Source organism: Melospiza melodia, unplaced genomic scaffold, assembly GCF_035770615.1.
Source record: "Melospiza melodia melodia isolate bMelMel2 unplaced genomic scaffold, bMelMel2.pri scaffold_62, whole genome shotgun sequence".
In the NCBI taxonomy this organism is placed as follows: Eukaryota; Metazoa; Chordata; class Aves; order Passeriformes; family Passerellidae; genus Melospiza; species Melospiza melodia.
In genome coordinates this window covers 2,548,739-2,569,394 of record NW_026948801.1, presented here as the reverse complement: position 1 = coordinate 2,569,394, position 20,656 = coordinate 2,548,739, and the positions used below count along the sequence as shown (strand labels likewise).

General features: G+C 52.8%; 1 protein-coding gene across 3 annotated transcripts; it reads right to left on the bottom strand.

Moving 5' to 3' along the window:
- Window positions 1-18,091: 18,091 nt before the first annotated feature.
- Window positions 18,092-20,450, bottom strand: LOC134413958 (UDP-N-acetylglucosamine transferase subunit ALG13 homolog). 3 transcript variants are annotated; one of them, XM_063147972.1, is made up of 5 exons: window positions 20,370-20,450; window positions 19,798-19,963; window positions 19,485-19,620; window positions 18,536-18,548; window positions 18,092-18,190 (listed from the first exon to the last, which is right to left on the bottom strand). In XM_063147972.1, the coding sequence occupies exons 1-5, from the start codon at window positions 20,448-20,450 to the stop codon at window positions 18,092-18,094; spliced, it is 495 nt and encodes a 164-aa protein (XP_063004042.1). The 3 variants fall into 3 exon arrangements, with proteins under 3 accessions (XP_063004042.1, XP_063004040.1, XP_063004041.1); XM_063147970.1 differs by lacking the exon at window positions 18,536-18,548 and having other exon boundaries at window positions 19,466-19,620; XM_063147971.1 differs by lacking the exon at window positions 18,536-18,548 and having other exon boundaries at window positions 18,092-18,204; window positions 19,486-19,620.
- Between the last annotated feature and the right edge of the window lie 206 nt (window positions 20,451-20,656).

Here is a 20,656-nt window from a genome sequence, read left to right as displayed (position 1 = left end):
ATATCTGTCCCAGCTCTCAGGCTGCCACAGCTCGCAGCTGTCTTTACCTCTATAGTCCCAGCTCTCAGGCTGCCACAGCTCGCAGCTGTCCTTACTTCTATAGTCCCAGCTCTCAGGGTCCCAGCTCTCAGGCTGCCACAGCTCGCAGCTGTCTTCACTTCTTTAGTCCCAGCTCTCAGGCTGCCACAGCTTGCAGCTGTCCGGGGGATTCCATACCTTCTTTCCTTGGCTGCGTGTTCTTAATCACGTCGGGGTCACCAGATGTTGTATTCACATTGCTGTACAATTATATTTCCTGAGTCTCATAGCTTCTCTCGATGGTCTTCTCACGGCAGATCTTCACAGCAGTGATGTTGTTGCTTCTCGGTCAGGGCTCCTCTCCCCGGCTCTCCCTGACCACCCTGCCCCCTTTTATCTCAGCTACCTCCATGGGCTACAGCTGCTGCCCAATCAAGGACATCACAGCTGCAGCCCATTTACAATAACTAGAACCAGGGCAGGGTCACTAATACAATACAAAGATCATTCACTGCCATTCATATATTTACAATACATAAGTTAACTCAGGCCCCTACAGAGGCCCTCAAACTCCTCACAACGATGGTGATGGAGCAGCAATAGAAAATCTATTGCTGCTCTATTTTGGAGTGTCGCCTTCCTTGTTATTTCCTGGTCTGTGAGGAGGTCGTAAAGCGCAGCTGATGTAAGATTCGCTTGTTTAGCTACCCAACACTCTAGGCGGCCCAATTCACCTAGAGCCTTCGCTACCGATACCCAAGGCAACAGAATGGTAAAGGCAACGGATTTTGAGTGTGACCAATGCGTAATTTCATCATCACAGTCTTCCGTGAGATCCTTCAGATCTCTTTTGGCTCTGCCCAATTCAGCTGTGATGTTTGTTCTCTTCCAATTAATAATTTGGGTAATGTTGGGAGTAAACAGCGTCAGCCGGCCAAAAGTGCACGGCCCTCCGACCAGGCCAGAGGGGATGCCTGCCCACGCTCGGTCACCACAAATTAAAAACACGCCTCTTGGAAGGGAGTAAGGGGTCCGTCCAGTAGTGGTGGGGCCGAGGATTTTGAGAACGGCCTGGCACCACTGCCTGGCTTGGTACTCTTTCTTGGACTGGCGGACCACCTCACTACCCTTCTCAACGGGGGTAATGCCGTAATCAAACTGAAAACAAATGGAGGCGTTGGCTGACCCGAGGAGATGTAATTCGGTGGGCTCGGAGGGTGCAGGATCCAGCCTGACCACTCCGTCTCTCCAGGCATTGGATGAATCAAAATTGGGGAGAATGGTGAGACTCTGGGATAGGATTGGGGAAAAGGCACGTTGGAACGTAACAGGGAACTCGCCTGGAGAGAATGGGATCCCCACAAGGCAAGACGACATCGGGTCCTCTGCTGCGCCGGTGTCTAGGCATATACTGTCCTGTCCTAGCGATTGTGCCAAGGCACGCCAGACGTTGACCTTTGGCTGGGGGATGACCCACGGCTCCGAAGGTGACAACAGGAGTCCGCAGGTCGCCATGAGCATCATCAGTAGACAAGGGTTGGGAGTCAGCGATGTTGACACCAAGGCCATTGAGGAGATGTAACTAAAACGAAAGAGACAAGTAAAAGTATCACAAAATCACAAAAATGGTTCCTCACCAAATAGCCAATTTAGATAAAACGTGCGAGGGGTCATAACTGGAGCCGGGGGTGAATAGGAGGCAACATAACATAAGAGATCCAGGGGTGGAGGTGAAGAAGGAGGGGAGGGCTCCTCAGTCACTGGGAGGAGACCAGGAGAGAAAGACAAAGGATGATTGCGTGACTTCCTCCGCCGACGCCAATATGCCTGCCGGACCTGTGGTACCGCCTCCTGCTTTGTCCTCTGCTTCGGGACAAAGGGCCTGACCCATTTGGATGGTACCCACTTGGGGCCTGAGGGAGTGGACACACAAGCATATCCCCTCCCCCAGGTCACCAGGTCAAAAGGGCCCTCCGTCCGCCAGGTCTCCGGATCTTTTACAAGAACCGGGGGCCTGGCTTTCGGCTGCAGCTGCTGGTGACTGCCGAAGTGCCGGACCACCGGAGGATTCTGGCTGTCAAAAGAGCAGTTCAAAAAACTAAGTGTATATAAAGCTCTTGCCAGTCGGACGTGGGGGGTTTCCACCTTCATCGCCGGTTGTTGTCGGGATAGGATCTTCTTAAGGCTCTGGTGGGCCCTTTCCACCATGACTTGGCCTGTCGGGGAATAGGGGATGCCGGTTTTGTGCACTATTCCCCATTGCTGTAGGAAGCTCCGCAGCTCCTTGGAAGTATACGCAGGGCCATTGTCTGTTTTTAGGGCCCTAGGGATGCCCAAGACAGCGAATGCCTGAAGCAGATGCTTCTGGACATCCACTGCCTTCTCTCCTGTGTGGGCAGAGGCATAGATAGCCCCGGAGAAAGTGTCCACTGAGACATGGACGTAACACAGTCGACCAAAAGATGGGACATGTGTTACGTCCATCTGCCACACCTCGCAGCTTGCCAAATCTCGGGGGTTAGCCCCCGAGGTCACAGTAGGCATTTGGTCTTTTTGCCACTGGGGACATGTGGCCACTATCGCCTTAGCCTGGTCCTGCGTAAGATTGAATTGCCGAACCAGGCCAGGCGCATTCTGGTGGAACAGTTGGTGGCTGATCTTAGCCTGACCGAACATGTCTGGGAGAGGGCCCTGCGTCACAGCAGCCGCGGCCAAGGAATCGGCTCAATGGTTGCCCTCCGCTATGAACCCAGGCAGATCAGTATGCGACCTAACATGCATAACATAAAAGGGATGCTCGTGTTGGGAGACCAATTCCACGAGCTTATTAAGTAATTCAAACAATCTCTTGTTGGACACCTCTTGAAGAACTGCTTGTTCAGCCCGAGACACTTACACCCGCAACATACGCAGAATCTGTGACCAGATTAAAGGGTTCAGGGAATCTCTGAAATGCCCTGACGACTGCGTCCAACTCAGCAATCTGTGGAGAACCCTCCACAATAGCAACATCAGCCTCCCACTGCTGAGTCTGAGGATCCTTCCAAGTCATTACTGACTTGTGGGATGCTCCAGACGCGTCCGTGAAAACTGTCATGGCATCTAGTGGCTCCCTGCTTTGAACCTTTTTTAGAGATAATTTAAACTCCGAATTAAACAATTTGTGGGCCGGCCGATCTACTGCGATGCGCCCAGTGTAGCTATCAAGTGCAAACTGTAGATATTCATTAGTTTGCAGCAGTTCTTCAAAGGTCCTTAATTTAAGTTGGCCCGAATCCAATTTAATTGGGATGTGTATGCATGAAAAGTCGCACCCTGCCAACTCCCTGATCCTCGATCTTGCCTTGAGGATCAGTTCGGCTACCAACTCTTGTGGCTTTGTCATTCTTTTGGACCGATGATGACTGAGGAACACCTACTCTATTATCAAGAGGGGGTCACCCAGCCCTTGGTCCCTTATCTCAATGTCCCATTGGTGGATGATGCCATGGAGGTGTGGCAACTTTCCCAGTATTATGAACTTAAAGGGCAGGCCTGGGTGATACCGGTGGGCCTGCCTGGCTGAAATGGCCTTTTGGATTTTCTCCAAGGCTACCTGTGCCTCTGGGGTGAGAGCCCTAGGGGAACTAAGCCCCTCTCCCCCTTTCAACAAATTGAAAAGGGGGGCTAGGTCTTCGGTCGAAATGCCCAGCCAGGGTCTCACCCAATTTAAGGACCCACACAGTTGGTGAACATCCGCTAGGGTCTGGACTTTTGTCCTAATAGCCAATTTTTGCGGAACAATGGTCCGCTTGGTAATTTCAAGGCCCAGGTATTTCCAAGGTGGCATCCGCTGAATCTTATCCTGCTGGAGCTCGAACCCTGCAGCAACCAACGCATTGGTTGTCAGGTCAAGCGCATGGGCAAGCAGACTGTGGTCGGGCGCACACACGAGGATGTCGTCCATGTAATGATGAATGATGACAACATCCCTGAGGGCTGTACATATTGGAGACAGCAGCGAAGCGACATACCATTGGCAGATCACAGGGCTGTTCTTCACGCCCTGTGGTAGTACCCGCCAATGATAGCGCTTGGCTGGGGACTCACGGTTGATGGACGGAACCGTGAATGCAAAACGCGGGGCATCGTCAGGGTGAAGAGGAATTTGAAAAAAGCAATCCTTTATATCTATTACTGCCAGATCCCAATTTTGGGGGAGCATTGCTGGGGAGGGCATCCCTGGCTGCCCATATCTACAATTTTATCATTAATTTGGTGAAGGTCGGTCAGGAGCCGCCACCTATCCTTATTGGGCTTCTTGATGACAAAAACTGGAGAATTCCAGGGAGACATTGTCTCCACAATGTTGCCCTTAAGTAGCTGCTCCTGAACGAGCTCGTTGAGCGCCTTCAATTTTTGTTTATTAAGTGGCCACTGCAAGACCTGTACTGGTTCATCAGTCAGCCAATCCAGCTTCCAGGTCTGGCGCTCCTCAGTGGCCACTGCCCGAAAAACCTGAGGAGCCTTCGGAAGGTCAATTCTGGCTCCCCATTGGGCTAGTAGGTCTCTCCCCCAGAGAGGCTCGGTGTAATCTAATACGAACGGGCGTACAGAAGCCAATTGCCCGTCTGGCCCCGTAATTTGGACAACGCCCCTTGATTGTTTAGCCAATTGAAGCCCTCCAACACCCTGAATCGTGCCGGCAGCGTTTTGCAAGTCCCAATGTGACGGCCACTCCTGAGAGGGAATGATCGTCACATCTGCCCCTGTGTCTAATAGACCCCTCACGATCTTCCGGTCCCCGCCCAACGAGAGCTGACAAGTCAGGCGGGGCCTCTCCCTCCCCACTACCTGCGCCCAGGCCACCGTCGGAGGCGATGTTTGCTCCGGAGTCTTCTTCCAATGATCTTTCCCTGGAACCGGAATGGCCTGGGCGATAACCTGTCCTTTGGGGAGAAAGAGAGGGGGTCGGACACAGTACAGCCCTACGGCGAAACGGTCCCGGTCGGTAGTTACCAAACCCGGGACGATGTAAATGTCTCGCGGCGTGTGCTTTGTATCTCCGACGACGGTCCACCTGCAACGTCCTAATTTCCTCCAGTGACCCGGATGTTGGAGGTTGACAGACACTAGCTGTAAATCACTATTAGGAAGATGTATGTCTCTAGTGAGCTGCAGCCTGTAAGGGGAAGCAAAGGACATGATGTTAAGAGCAGGTGTGGGCTGAATACCACAGGTGTGTGTCACATCAGGTGAAAGGTAAGACAAGTCCAGCATAGCGTACGGCGGCTCTCCTTTATCTCCCTCCTCCCCGCTGGATGTCACTTGTCCCGCCGCACTTTTATCGTCGCGCAGGGAGGGGCTGCATTCCTGGTCTAGTTTTTTTGATTCTTATTCTCCTCCCTTTCCCGCTTCCTGCGGTATTCAAGATAGTCCAGTCGCATCAGGCACTGAGGCATCCAGTGCCCGATTTTACCGCATAGATGACAGGGGTGGGTGGCCGTTGATCTCCTGCCGGACCCAGGTATTGGGGGTCCAGCAACGGGGGCAACTTCCAGCTCTAAGAAGTCCGGCTCGGGGCATTCTGCAAAAGTTACTGATGACCTCTTAGGTCGCGATGTTAAGGCGACCTGGCCAACCACGGCCTCTATCATGGCCTCTACCGGGGGCCAGGGACTTCGAGGGAGTGCCTTGATTGCCCTTCGACACTCCGAGTTGGCATTGCTATATGCCATTCTAGGAGCATCTTTTCCCTGTCCTCGTCCCCGGTCGCCTGCGCCTCCACGTATCGGTAGAGGCGCTCGATAAAGGCCATGTAAGGCTCTTGGGCCCCTTGCCGAACCTCATCGTCCTCCCACTGGGAGGTTACCACGTGCAGCTTGTAAAAAGCCCGCTCGGCTGCCCTTGCGGTCTCCACAAGCTGCAACGGGAATAGAGCTTTTGCTTGGACTGCCCCCTCTGCCCATTGTCCCTCACCCAACAGATGTTCCTGAGAAACTACCAGCCCATCCGCATCATGAGATGTTGAAGGACTCCCTCAGAGAATTGGGAGAGCCTCCAAGATCTCCCTCCTCCATTCCGCCACCCAGACCCGGAACTCCATGGGCCTAGTAAGGCTGGAGAAGAGGGCCCTCAGGTCCGCAGGCACCAGATCTCCCCGCGCAAGGGCATTGCGGAGCATCCCCCGGAAGTACTCGGACTCCCGGGAGTAGTCCTTCTGCGCCTTGCACAGTTCCTTGATCTGGGCCTGTGCAAGTGGCACCCAGTGGGCCTGAGAGGTCCCCTCCCTGCTGAGGTGGTAGGTGACCGGAGCGGCTTCCAATAAAGGCGCCTGCTCCGGCTTCCGGTCATCCACACAAAGAGTGGGAGCCGGAAGGGGGAGCGTGGGAACTGGAACTGGAGGAGGTTGAGGCGGGGTCTGGTAGTGAGGCGGGGTGAGGGAGTGGGCGCGGCACACCCACCTTCTCTGCCTCCTTGGTGGGGTTTGGAGGCGGAGCAGAATACAAAGGCGGAGTGGAGGAGGAGTCAACGAGGGGCGGAACTGGGGGAGGAACCTGGGGAGGAGCCGAAGGAGGAGCAGAGGGTGAAGAAATGGGTGGGACGGAGGGCGGATACGAAGGAGGGACAACCGAAAAAGGGGTAGGGTCAAGGGGAAGGAAGGGGTTGGCGTCAGGGAGGAAAGGGTTAGGAGGAGAAGAAGGAGCCGCATGGCCACCGCCATCTTGGGCTCCAAGGGAGCCATTTTGAGAGTCTTCAACAAACCGCACAACCTTGGGATTTAGAACTGGGGACTTGGATACAGGGGCTGAGGGAGAGGGGAGAGAAGGAGCCTGGCCAGGGCTCCTCGAAGGGGGAGGCCGAGCAGGTCGAGGGGGAGCAGGGGCAGGATGGACCCCCTGCCTCTGGTCGGCCCTTAAAATCCCCCTCGAGGGCTCCTGCCTACGGGATGCGGGTGAGGTTTGAGGGGCAAGGGCAACAGAACGAGGGGAACGAGGGGATAAACTAGAACCAGCAGGACCTTTCTTAAGCTCCCCAAACACGCGGAGTGCTGCATGCACCCTACGCGCCCAATAAGCCACGGTGGCCAACTTCGCCTCCCCAGAATTTATGGCCTCGTCTAATTTCGCTATAACAGCTGCCCAATATCGTGGCTGCTTTACAAGTTCCGGGGAGGTTTCGGGGAACTTAGAAAAGATCCATCTAACTAAACATTTCAACGCTTGCTTGGGGGGCTTTTGCCCATTCCCAAGCAATAAACCTTTCACAACATAGTAAACCTCCTTTTGGGATTTTCCCAAGCCTGCACCCATGGCACCTTTCTAGCACAGGAATTACTGCTACTAGAAAGGGGGGAAATCCTCTGATGGTTCAACCACTCGCCAAGTGAATAACGCAAACTAAAACAACAGATCGCCAACCACCGACCCCTGCACCCCCCCACCGCCCCAAAGTCAGAGCCGGCCGGAGGGAAAAAAAAGGAGACTAGGGGATGGGTCCGGGCCCCACGTCTGGGGAAGCCAGCACCCACAGGGAAAAGAAAACAAAAAAGGCACGGGGATGAGGAAGTACCTCAAGGAAAGAGGGCAGGGAGTAGGTCCCCAAGGCAGGGCATGTACCCCTAGGGAGAGGTAAAAAGGCAAGGGGGGAAGCCCGGAGAGTCCCCAAGGCAGGGCCTGGACTTACCAACTCGGTGGCGACGAAAAGCAAAACTGGGCGGTGGTTTCTGTCCCTGGAGTCCTCCTCTTGTGGTGCTGAGGGCTGGGACTCCAATCCCCGGGGAGCGCTACCCCTAAAACAGGGTCTGCTACTACCCGAGGTAGCGTAGCGTCCAATGGAAAACTGTAATTCCAATTCCGAGGGGTCCGGTCAGTGGTCAGCTGTCCAAGTGTCCACTTTCAGGCCCCACGTTGGGCGCCACACTGCGCTAGGGCGTTCGCGGCCCTAAGTCCGGCTAGCTGAAGGGGTGAGAATGGCCGACGCCCCTACGCATCGGAGGCCAGCCCCCCTTGGCGTCTTGGCCTCGGGCTGGGCTGGATCTCGGAATCGGACTATTTGCGCTTGAGAGGACGAATGAGGAGGCGACCACTTGCTAGGGGTAACAGGTCGGTTTATTGGAAGGTCCCACAGCAGAGGGCAACCAACAGATGGTAGAACCCCCGGCAAATGGCAACGAACAGGCGGAGCAACAAGGTTTTAAAGGGAGGGGGTGGAGAAGGGAGGGAAACCCGGCAAACCAATCTATGAATAGGTAGGGAGGCACACAACATAACTGGCATGAGGATATAGCCAATAAACGTAAAGCAGAGGAGGGGCCCCGGGACACCAGCCAACCACAACCCCCAGAGAGAAGAAGTTTCTCGAAGCTTGGGAGGAGTGGGGGATGATTGACTGGGCCCAGGGAGGAGAGAAGACTTACTTATAAGGCAAAGCCTGGGAGGGGAAATTACATAACATAAGAGATTGACAGTGGAGGGGGAAGGGGTATCCATGGTAACTTAACTGTCAGGGGCACAGTGGCGGGAAAACTGAGTAGGGAGGAACCATTTAACACAGAACAAAGGGGGAGCATACATAAATAAGGGAGAAAACTGGGGAATTTAAAAACACAACACAACACTGGTGGCCCTGGTGTTGCTGTAGGGCCTGAGTGCTCTCAGGGCCGGGCACAGCCCTGGGGGTGGCAGTGCCGGGGCTGCAGCAGGGACAGCCCATGGGCACTGCTGGGGCAGCACTGACGCCTCAGCCCAGGGCCTGGGGGCTCCAGGCTCCTTGCCCAGGCACTCTCAAGAACATGGCCAGGCCAATGCTCAGCACAGAAAAGCCCCGTGAGCAGCCCCAGCCTGGCCGTGGGCAGGCTGGGGGCAAACAGCATGGCTGGGGCTCTGCAAGGGCCCTGGGGGAGACGGGAAGGAGCAGCAGAGCAGGGGCTGATCCATCCCCAGTGTGCTGCACAGCCCAGGGCAGCGTCCCAGAGCGTCCTCATGGAGCTGCCAACAACATCCCCCCTCTGCAGCCCTGGCCTCTCCCCCAGCTCACACAGGTGCCCCATCCTTGCAGGCACAGACACGGCAGCACTGGCTCAGCAGCCCCTGTTTGCATTGCACAGAGCAGGTGGGAGCACCCCCATGATGTTGCTGTGGGGACATGAACCTGAGGGAGCACAAATGCCATCAGCCCCTGGGGCCAGCAAGGGCTGGGGAACACCAGGGAAACCACTCAGCTTTGTCCTGGCCTCTGCACTCAGCCAGAAAGTTTGTTCCCATCAGCTGGGAGTTTCCTGTCCCACTGCAGATGCTGTTGCTCAGGGCCAGGGCTGCCTGGCAGCCACCCCAAAAGTTGTCTGACCATTTCCTTGGCTTCACCTTTGATTTCTTTACTCTTCCCTGGCAAAAAATTTCTTCCTAGTGCCCATCCCTGTTCCCTGCCCTGCAAACAGCCCATCCCTGTTTGCCCTTTCCTCTCCGGCCTCACTCCCCATTGCAGTTCCTGACTTGGCACCATGGGAATGTCCCTTGGGCAGCAGGATCATCCTACAAGTGCTGCAGGAATTGTCTGCAGGCTCTTGCAGTGCCTGGTGCTGCTCCCTTGCCAGAGGCACCCCAGGCCAGGGGGGCACATCTGGGCTGCTGTGTCTGGCTCTGGGGCTCCCTGTTCTGGGCAGTGAGGAGGAGCTGCAGAGGCTCTGCAGGACTGACAGGATGGGCTTTGGGGCTGGCAGGAGAAGCTGAGGGACCTGGGCTGCTGGAGCTTCTGAAGAGGAGGCCCAGGGCTCCTCCTGCAACTGCTCCAAGGGTTCTTTCAGAGAATCCCAGAATCAGCAAGGTTGGAAAAGTCCTTGGAGATCATCAAGTCCAATCTGTGCCCTGACACCGCCTTGTCTCCCCTGAGCCTCCTCTTCTCCAGGATAAACAACCCCAGCTCCTTCAGCTGTTCCTAACAGGAGTTGTCCTCCAGACCCCTTCCCAGCCTTGTTGCCCTTCTCTGGACATGCTCCAGCCCCTCCATGTCCTTCCTAAATTGATGGGCACAGAACTGGACACAGCACTCGATGTGCTGCCCAAGCAGTGCTGAGCACAGGGGAAGAATCCCTGCCCTGCTCCTGCTGGCCACACCATTCCTGATCCAGGCCAGGAGACATTGGCCTTCTTGGCCAGCTGGGCACACTGCTGGCTCATGTCCAGCCTGCTGTCCATCAGTCCCTGCAGGTCCCTTTCTGCCTGGCTGCTCTCCAGCCACTCTGTCCCCAGCCTGTAGTGCTACAGGGCTTGTTGTGGCCAAAGTGCAGGACCCAGCACTTGGATTTGTTAAACCTCACCTTGTTGAATTTGGGCCCTGGATCCAGCCTGTCCAGGGCCCTGTGCAGAGCCCTCCTACCCTCCAGGTGATCAACACTCCCAGCCAGCTTGGTGTCACCACAACTCTATGAGACCCCAGAGTTTCCCTATGGCCTCCATGATTCCATGAGGCCTCCCAGTGTCACAATGTCTCTTTGGTTCCATGGGACCCCTTGGTGCCACAAAGTCCTTTGGATCCTTGGGCCCTGCAGTGTCACAGTTGCCCTTTGTCCCCCAAGGCCCTGAAGTGTCATAATGGATCCTTGGTTCCAGGAGGTCTGGCAGTGCAGCAATGCTCTCCTTGGTTCCACCATGTCACAATGGCCTCTTGGTCCCAAGGGCCACCATGGTGTCAAACATGTTTCCTTCATTCCAGGAATCCCTGAGGAGCAGCACTGGCCCCTTGGTTCCATGGGGCCCTGCAGTGTCACAATGGCCCCATCATGACACCAGGTCCTGCTCTGTCACAATGCTCTGCATGGTTCCACAAGGCCCTGCAGGGTCACAGTGGCCTCTGTGGTTCCAGCAGGACCCAGACTGTCACCATGGACTCCTTGCTTCCATCCAGCCCCACAGTGTCACAATGGGCCCTTGGCTCTGTGCTGCCATGTCGTACACAGTGTCACCATGGTCCTCTTAGTGCCACCAGGCCGCGCAGTGTCCCTATGGCCCCTGGCTTCCCCAGGCACCTGCAGTGTCACAATCATCAGAGAATCAACCAGGCTGCAAAAGACTTTGGAGAGCATCAAGTCCAACCTGGGACCCAACACCACCTTGTCACCCAGACCATGGCACTCAGTGCCACATCCAGTCTTTCTTTAAACACTTCTAGGGACAGTGACTCAGCCACCTCCCTGAGCAGCCCATTCCAATGCCCAAACACCCTTTCTGTGAAGAATATTTCCTAATGTCCAGCTAAACTTCCCCTGGTGCAGCTTTTGGCTGTGTCCTCTTGTCCTGTCACTGTTTCATGGGAAAAATTCCTGACCCCCACCTGGCTGCACCCTCCTGTCAGGGAGTTGTAGAGAGTGATGAGGTCTCCCTTGAGCCTCCTCTTCTCCAGGATAAACAACCTCAGCTCCCTCAGCTGCTCCTCACAGGACTTGTGCTCCAGACACCTCACCAGCCTTGTTGCCCTTCTCTGAACACGCTCCAGCCCCTCCATGTCCTTCCTCAATTGGAGAGCCCAGAACTGCAAACAGCACTCGAGATGCTGCCCAACCAGTGCTGAGCACAGGGGAAGAATCCCTGCCCTGCTCCTGCTGGCCACACCATTCCTGATCCATAGGAGTGCCAGGGATTGGGTGAGGGAAATGATGGGAGGGGATGGGGAAAAAGTGTTCTTGATTGTCAGCCACGGAGGGCTTTGATTTTCATATCTGTTCAGACTGCATCAGAAGACGCTGGGGATCCATATCAATTGGGCATTGCTGATATCAATGTATAAACAGGAAAAGAAAACTGGATAAAACAATGTTCTCTGCATTGTTTCAATACAGTATATTCAATTTAAATGCACTTCTGAAATGTCTGACTAACCACAGAAGAACTGAAAATATAAATTATTTCCAGGGTTTTTCTAGTTTGAGCATTTTGAGTAAGAACTGAAAATTTAAATTATTCCCATGGGCTTTTCTTGTTTGTCTATTTTGAACAAATGTTTATGAGCCTTTTTCAGTGAATTTGTGAACTGAAGAGCTCAAGAAAGAAGAGGCCTCCGGAGTAGGAAAACTGATCACCAACCTCCTAGTGGATGAAGGTCCATCCCCATCAGAGCAACAATGAACAGAAATGGGCACAGCTTTGTGGCTGCCCAGCTTTGGCATGGGCCCTGGGCCTGGAGCAGGAGCAGCTCTTGAGGGCCCCAAGGCCTGGACTCTTGTGCTGCCCTGGGCAGATGGGATGGCAGCAGGGGCTGCAGAGCTCTCAGCACCTCAGCCCGAGGGGAGCAGGGCAGCCAGGGAGCCTCCTTTGGCCTTGGCCAAGCACCTTCCCCCATGGCTCGGGCTGAGTCCTGTGGCAGCTGCAGCTGCTGCTGTGCCCTTGCCAGGGGCTGAGGCCATGGGGCCAGTGCCCAGAGCAGCCTGGCCTGAGCAGAGCTGCGGGGCCAGAGCCGGCTGGGCTGGGCTGGGGAGAGGCCCTTGGTGCTGCCCAGAGCTCAGGGCAGCTGGCAGAGCTTGCAGGGAGCTCTTGGAGCCTGGCCCAGAAACCATCAGTGTCCGTCTCAGCCTGGCTGAGTGTGCAGGGGCAGGACTCAGGCCAGGCCTTGTGGGGCAGGGCCAGCGCCTGTGCAAGGCATTGCAAAGAGGCAAGTGGCCCTGAGAGGAGGCTGCTCAGTGCCCTTGGTGGCATGGACAGAGCAGGGAGGGTGCCCAGGACATTTGTCAGCCCCAGTCTCTGTGCCCAGCCCTTGGCAGCCCTGGCTGCTGAGCCCAGCTTTGTCCTGAGCTGAGTTTGGCTGTGGCCCAGCTCTATCCTCCTGCAGGGCTCAGGGCCTGTTCCTGGCCATGGCCAGCCCTGGCTGCCTCTCTGCTGGCCCAAAGGTCTGGAGAGCACGAGGCAGGGCTGTCTGTTATAGGTTAGTTGCGGTGGGGAATGAATCACCCACTAATAAGTCCAAATAAAATTAAATTTATTAATTGATAGAGCAAGTGATAATAGGCAAAGTCAGCGTCCTGGGCGCGCTGCGTGACAGGAGAGTCTCCGCTCTACCACTGCCGCACTCATCTGATTTTCCGTGGAGTTCTTATACAGTCCTGCTTCCAGGCTGATGTGTAGTACTCTGCGTATTCTTCTTTTGTGTTTAGGTGGTCATAGTTCACCTCCTGGGGTCTGAAGATGAAAGTTGGTAATTTTCCTTTCTCTGATTCCTGGAATTCTTAGGCTCAGTCTGCTGAGTTCCTGGAATCCTAGGTTTACTGAGTGGATAAGCTGATACTGTGTTATCAATCATAGCAAACCCCCCAACCCATATTAACAGTTTACTAACAGATAAACAACTGTTTGTGAAAACTATTGTCTTTTGGTTTCATCTTCCTTATCCTTTAAAGTCTGGAAATTTACTTAGACAAACTAGAGGTGATGCAATAGTCTTACTGGAATTACTTTGTCAGCTTTGATGAACAAACTTAAAGTTTTAACCCATTACATTGTCTGTGCAGGCCCACAGATGCCCCGGGCTCTGCAGGAGCTGGCAGAGGCTGCCCAGCAGGGAGGCCATGGGGCACAGAGCCCCAAGGCTGCTGTGGGCACCATGGCACAGGGGCCGTTCTCAGCCGCAATGCTCCTGGCCTGGGCTGGGCCTGCACAGGGGTGTGGCCACCATGGCAGGGCCAGCACAGGGCCACAAAGGGGCCATGCGGCCGCTGCCAGGGCTGACAGCAAGGCCAGGCACACACAAGCAATTGCTGAGCATGGCCTGCGCTGGCCAGGCCTGACTGTGCCAAAGGCAGAGCTCAGCTGTCCTTGGGGGCTGCAGCAACAGTCCAGAGCCCAAAGAGCCTCCATGGCTGTGCTGGAGACCAAGGCTGCAGGAGGGAAATGCAGGGCTGCTGTGCGATGGGGAGGGCATTGAATTTCAGCACACACCTCAGCTCTCTGATGATCCCGGCACCATGCTGGGCCCTGTTTCAGACTGAAGCAGAGCAGATGTTGATGGAAGAGTAACCCTGCGGGGCTGTCAGGGACCTGCAGCTTGCAAGGATCTCTGCTCTCCTTTGGGTGCTCTCGGAGAGATCCAATCCCAGCTGGGAACCTCAGGGCACAAGTGGCACTGCCTGTTCATAGGCACACAACTGATGTCTGCCTGGAAAGGGGCACAGGTTTTAATACCTGCTTATATCATAAGATACAAGCAGATCTTTTTTATGTGGGTCATTTGAGTACTTTTGAGAAATGGCAAAATTTTCCTAGTACGAACAGGGATTCCCTGGAAGCATACTGATGGCAGAAGAAGAAACACTGATCTTCTCATCTACTTGTGTCAGCATTATTCAGTTTATTATTTAATCTCACTCTTCCATCAGGTGTTTCCTGCTCTCCTGTTTTAATGGCCATTTCTAAGAACATCTTTTCATTTAGAGCAGCTGGATCTTTGTACTTCCTGCTGCTCCCAGATTTTCTCCTCTAGGTCCTTTCTGGTCATTCAAGTACCTCTCAATTGACTGGTTTAATGCTTTGAGGTGCAAGAAGTTGACCAAGATTTCCGAGTTTATATATTATAAATATAAAAAAAATCATCACCTCAATTATGTTTGTATTTATCACAGAACCTTTTTTTTCTTTTGTCCTGATCTAAAACTGTTCTTGTACAGAAATCCATGGGGGATAGGGGACATGTCACATGCTGCTGGGACATCCCAGAGAGCTGAGAGAAGAGCTGTGATGGTTATTAAACTGTTCAAATGATCAGGTTCTGTTTGTTTACAAGAAACCTTTCTGTGCCTCTGAGTGTCATCAGTCCCTGAGGCCAAAGGACACAAACCTGATGAGTTGTGGTTCCCACTGCATGGGCTGCACTTGGACTTTGGTCTCTGCACAGGAGAGCTCTTCATCCCCTTTCTCTCTTTTCCTCCCCCTGGGCATGGAGGGAGCTCCTGACTTCAGCGTGTGACTCATGTGTGCAAAGAGCAAATCTGGGCAGAATTGGGGCAGGAAGGGTTTGGGGGGACCTTGGGATCTGTGCTGGCCACAGAAGGTGTTTTCCATTGCTCTGAGAATGTCTGTGGAAAGTAGATGTAATTTCCACCACAGGAATGACTTTTGCATTTGATGGAGCTGTGCCTTCCCTTGTCTTTGTTGGCTGAGATTAAATGAACATCCCTCTGTGTCTCGGACAGCTCCTTCTCCAAGGAAAGCAGGTGGGTGTTGGAGCCAAGGAGCTGAAAGCTGCAGGTGCAGCCTGGGCTGGAGGGAGCTCAGATTTGCACAAGGCTGCTCTGAGTGCCAGGGCTTGGATGGGGGAAATGGTGGGGTGGGGGTAGGGAGAGTCTGATTGATTGTCAGCCATGAAGGGTCTTGATTTTCATGTCTATTCAAACTGCATGAGGAGGTACTTGGATTCAGTGTCACATGTCAATTCACAGTGACACAGTGTCACATTCACATTTGCACATGTCAATTTATGAACAGATTAAAATAACCTAAGCAGGACCTAAAAGAATCTACTTCTTCTTCTGTACCTTACAAATTCGCACCCCTTCATCCCCAATAGCATTCTTTAACCAGCAAGATACATACAGTAATTGCTCAGGATCAGTATCTCCTCGAGCTGTCAGATGATTTAGTTGTTGGCACATCCACTTGTCCGTTGTCCCACACCAAGGCCATCCTCCTTGCACCTCTAATTCCGGCCACACTTCTACACAGTAGTGGATCATTTTCATTTTATCTAATCCCTCTGTGGCCTCTATAGAACCCCATCTCTCCAACAGTTCTCTTAAGGGACTATTGGAAGGTATATTCCTCAGTCTCTTGCCGGTCTTTTTTTACTATTACACCCTCCCATTTTTCAGGTCTCAACAGTAAAAAATCCCAAAGGTGCCTCTACTGACAGGTAATTAAAAAAAATAAACCTCTTGTTTGAGGAGCTTCAGCCTCCTCCACCGAACTTCAAATTTCTGCATGATGCTCAGGACTTTATACTGAAACAACTGCCCGATCTCTTGATTGTCCAACTTTCCCAATGTCAGGTCTTACATCTATCAGGACTTGAACACATGAAACGTCAGCCTAAGAATCCAGGTTGTGCCTGACTCCCTCAGTCAGGAAGAGCTGCTGCCTGATTTTTAGTTTGCCTAACGTGCCAATTTTTAGGCTTCACCGTATCAGGACTTAAAAACAACACGCAGCCTCCTTCGCTGGGGTTTGTGCCTGACTCCTTTGTCAGGACTTACTTTGCCTGCAGGGCTTGTGAGCTACCCGAATCCTTCTCGGGACTTACAATCTGCCTGACTTCCCTCTGTCAGGACTTACTTTTCGTGCGTTCCACTCATACAACTATTCCCTCCACATGCCCAGAGAGGGGGAGCCCTTTTTTTTCCCCCTTAGGAGACGACTCACTCACGCTAATTCCACTCACTTTCCCCTGTTCCCGGCTGGCTTTCTCGCGAACATTCGGAAATGTGGTACCAAGAGGTCCGCTCTTGCTCCGAAGGTCCGGCTGCCAGCCCTCGTCTCACTCACACACACATGCGCACGTCTCCCACTCCTGCCACCGGATTTCTCACCAGTCTGGTGCTCCAGTGCTCCTCTGTGTCGCTGGTCCTGAGCCGATCTCTCTGGTCCTGATAGCCAGCTGTCCTGGAGGTCCAAGATGGCCAGTCCTGGTGTCCTCTTCTGGCGTGGTAATTGCGGACGAGCGCCCAAGCTAAAATAAACAGGGCAGGAGACTTTTTCTCCTTTTAGTGCCTTTATTAAAAGTGATCAGCTCAGGATTGGGCAGCTCGGAAGGGGCTGCAGCTTCCCGTCGCCTCTCCCCGGGTGACTTGGAGGAGGAGGACATGCGCAGCTTTGTCCACTAGGGGCAGAGCTGGGGGTCCGGTCCTCGTGGGAGCCTTTAGGGCGTGGTGACCCCTTCCGATGTTAATCCTGCCACCTCTCTTGGCCTGCTCCCGGCATCGAGACAACTCCCGTGCTCAGGGTGAGAGGGAATGCGACGGTGTTCAGCATCTCTGCAGGCTCAGCGCTCCGTTCCTGACGTCCAGACATCACTCCAATCTCTCAGCTCTTAGGTGGCTTGTTGTTTTGAGGTCTTTTTTAGCAAGCTAGAAGCAGTAGCTTCTCATGGCATGCTGGTCCTGGAGTTATTTTGCATATTCCCCCCCCTAAAGTCTCTTCTCCTCACTGTTTGGGAGGTCTCCACCCTTCACTGTCTCAGAGAAGGGCCATTAACTTGGTCCCAGCTGGAGTTTTTACTGATACAAAACCAACTATTAACGACAACGACCCATAATTACCATAACACAAGCAGCAGCCCAGCAGCAACCACGGTAAGCTTTTTCTCACAAAAAAAAATTGGCAGAATTTTTGTTCATAACGCTTCAGGTGATGTTCATCTTCCTTTCTCAAGCTGTTTTTCTCTGCTTCAATAAGGCGTGAGATAAGCATATTTCCTTTTTATATATTCCAAAGCTATAGTTTCAAGGATACAAGTAATATTCTAAAATTATGCTTCAAAAGATTATTATTGCAGAGCTCTTTATGGATTCAATGCAAGCAAAAAGCCTTATCTTTAACACCTTAATTCCAATGCTCCTAAATCAACCAGCGTTAATTGCAAACCAAAGATAGGTTCAAAGGCCTTTTTCCATGCTTTATTTTCCTCACTTATTAATAGAATTCACAGCTCGCCCATTGTCTGGGTCCACACATTTCTCATTCACAAATACACGTCGCCTGTTTGTACCTGACATGAAACACAGCGTTGTATTTCACATTTCCACCTGTGTTTAGCAAAAAAGGTCAAGAGACCAGAAGGCATATGCCATGCCTGTAAAGAAGTAGTTTAACTTGTCCTCATCGGTGGAATTCCCATTCCAGTGCAGCTTTTGTGACAGAAATATGTCTGTCCATGCCGCACGACAGTCCATACTCCCTCCTTATTGGCATTGTACTCTTTTATGCATAAAGCTGAATGAGTTTGACACTAATATCAGTTAATATTAAATGAAATTTTCTTTGAGTGTTTGGCCCAGCTGCAGATCTTAAGTGGAGGAGATGACACATTTTGTTCCAACTTTTTTATTTCTCTGTTTTGTTTATTGTAACCCAAGAACTTTATTCAAGAATGAAGCAAACTTTTCTGGCTGTCCAGGAGGAAAAGGTTTAAAAGCTGACAAGTTCATTGACTGCATTGTCTCCACAAGAGTGCAGTAAAAAGAGACCAAAAGCAAAAATTAAAGAAATAGCCACCCCATGGGAAAATTTTAAATACAATTTTCTTTCTATGCATCCATACATAATTCTTTAGCATGGAAATATTAAATAAGGATATGTATGGAAAGGAAGAGAATGCCCAGAGCAGCAGGCCCCAGCCAGCACTGGCTGGTAGGGAGCCTTGCTGAGAACACACTTCCATCAGCTTTCTGAGACAAACTCAACTTTGACACTTTTTAATCTTCTGTGGTCACAGTGCTGGGAGACTGAGCAAGATCTGAGGCTCTGCTCCATAAACCATAAGAGGAAATCCATCCTATTTGAACACATGGAAGAGTTCTCCCCTGATCACAGAAAGGGTCAGAAAGAACAGCTACATCAATCTGTCACTTGCTAGTATCAGGCTGCAAATAAGGCTCGAATGCTTGGCACTGCCCAACACAAAGAAATAAATATTCCAAAGCTGACAGAAGCACCAAGATAATAAGTTTAGGAAACTTGCTCAATTTAAATGAATGCCAGGCCTGGTCTGTTCAGAAAGCTTGTCTGAAACATAGGAAACTCTGCTTGCAAGGCAAAGGAACAAGATGCAGACTAAGTAAAGGGCGTTACATTTTTTCTGCCTTCAGTTTAAAAGTCATCTTTTATTTTTAGAGTGGAGTCAATCATGAGTAAAGAGAAAACAGTAAGATACAGTCAAAACCAGGAGGAGAAATAAACCCAACAGGAGTCAGGATGAACTCTAAAAAAAGGAGCTAGGAGTTTTGGTGATGGTGGGATTTTTTCACACATTGTTTGCTTGTGGGGTAGGGGGTTTTTTGTGTGTTTTTGTTAGTTTAGTTTAAATTTTGCTCCTGAAGTGACAGGCAGTGGATCTGTGAAACTACTTGTCAGATGGTATGGTGGATTCAGGAAGTTTGGTTAAAAGGGCAGCCTGAATGAGTACCTGAAAGACAGGGGTATTTAAAGTTACTAACCAGATAATATCTATATCTGCTTTATTAATCCCCTGAAGTGTTTTTCTTTTTTTAATCTAAATATATGTTACCTCAAATGAAAAAATATTTATAAGTGGTAAAAAAATAATTATTGTGGTAAAAAAGCTTGGTAAGTGTGGTAAATTTCTACATAGTGTTAGTCTATTCACTCTGGAAAATGTAATATCCAGATGGAGATGACAGAGAAGGATGTAAATTACCTTGTTGCGTTCTCAGCTGTGCAGTCACATGGACTGAATGCTCTTGCCCAGCAGGAACAGCCCCAGCAGCTCCATACCTGCAGTTACAGTAGAGGACACAGCCATCTCTGTGCAGCTGTTTGGCCAGCTCAAGCTGATGGTTCATCAGCTTGTCATTTATTACTACTATTAGTGGTTTTCCATTCTCTAGAGTCTCCAGGCAGCTACCAGCACCTACAAGAGGAACAGAAAACATGGTGAGAGATCAAATATCCCCCTACTCGCTGCTGAAAGAGGGGAGCCTCTTGAACAACCCAGCTGTGGAGCTCAGCACTCCCAGCCAGCTCACCCCGGGCTGAAGAGACCTCATCCCACGGAGCTCCCGCAGCCCCAGAAGCAGCCGGGCTGTACCTGTGTGGCTGATGACCAGGTCTGCGCTCTGCAGCTCCTCAGCCAGCGAGTCCTTGAACCGGAACGCTTCCACCGCCGCGGCCGGGCTGCTGCTGGGCTGCGGCTGCGGCAGCGAGCCCCAGCCCGCCTGCAGCACCAGCTTCTGGTACCCGCGGCTCTGCAGCGCCTGCGGGCAGGGCACCGGGGGATGGAGGCGATAAGGGGGGCGGAGAAGATGGTGGGGAGGGGGGACGGAGAGAGAGAAGGAGAAGAAGGGGGGGATGACGGAGGTGGAACGAAGGGGATGAGGCGGGGATAGAGAGGCTGTGTGAGGGCTGTGCCCAGCTCCAGACGGCCCCGGCCCCGGTATCACCCCCCCCCCCCTCCCCATCCCACAGGCCGTCCCTCCCCTTCCTCAAGCAACACTTCATGCTTCTCCGCCGGGCACCCCCGAACCGCCACGGCGCCCTCAGGCACCCCGGCACTGCTGCCGGGATGCGGCAGGGAGGGCAGGGCAGCCCGCGGCGCACAGGCGCCAGCCCCGGGAGGGCAGGCCCGGGCCAGGGCCGGTGTCGGTGTCTCGGCCGACTGACCTGCAGCGCGGGCGGGGAGCGGGCCGCGGCGATCAGCTCATCGAAGCTGGTGGTGCTCACGGTGACGAACATGGACTTCATGGCCACCGGGACGGGACGGCTGTGAGGCCGCCAGGGGGAGCCGCACGCCCGCACAGAGCTCCCGAAATGGCGGCAGGGCTGAGGAGAGGGACGGGGCAGGTGGGAATGCCTCCTTCCCTCCCTGTCCCTCCTTGTTCCTCCCTGACCCTCCTGTCCCTTCTTGTCCTTCCTTGTCCCTCCTTGTCCCTCCTTGTCCCCTACCGTGG

Coding starts and splice junctions, on each gene's coding strand:
- LOC134413958 (XM_063147970.1), bottom strand. CDS start 20,450: ATGAAGTCCATGTTCGTCACCGTGAGCACCACCAGCTTCGATGAGCTG. Junction 19,964..20,369: donor GCTCCCCGCCCGCGCTGCAG/GTCAGTCGGCCG, acceptor CCCTGCCCGCAG/GCGCTGCAGAGCCGCGGGTA. Junction 18,191..19,465: donor GGTATGGAGCTGCTGGGGCT/GTTCCTGCTGGG, acceptor ACTCTTGTGGAG/ACAATGCAGTCAATGAACTT.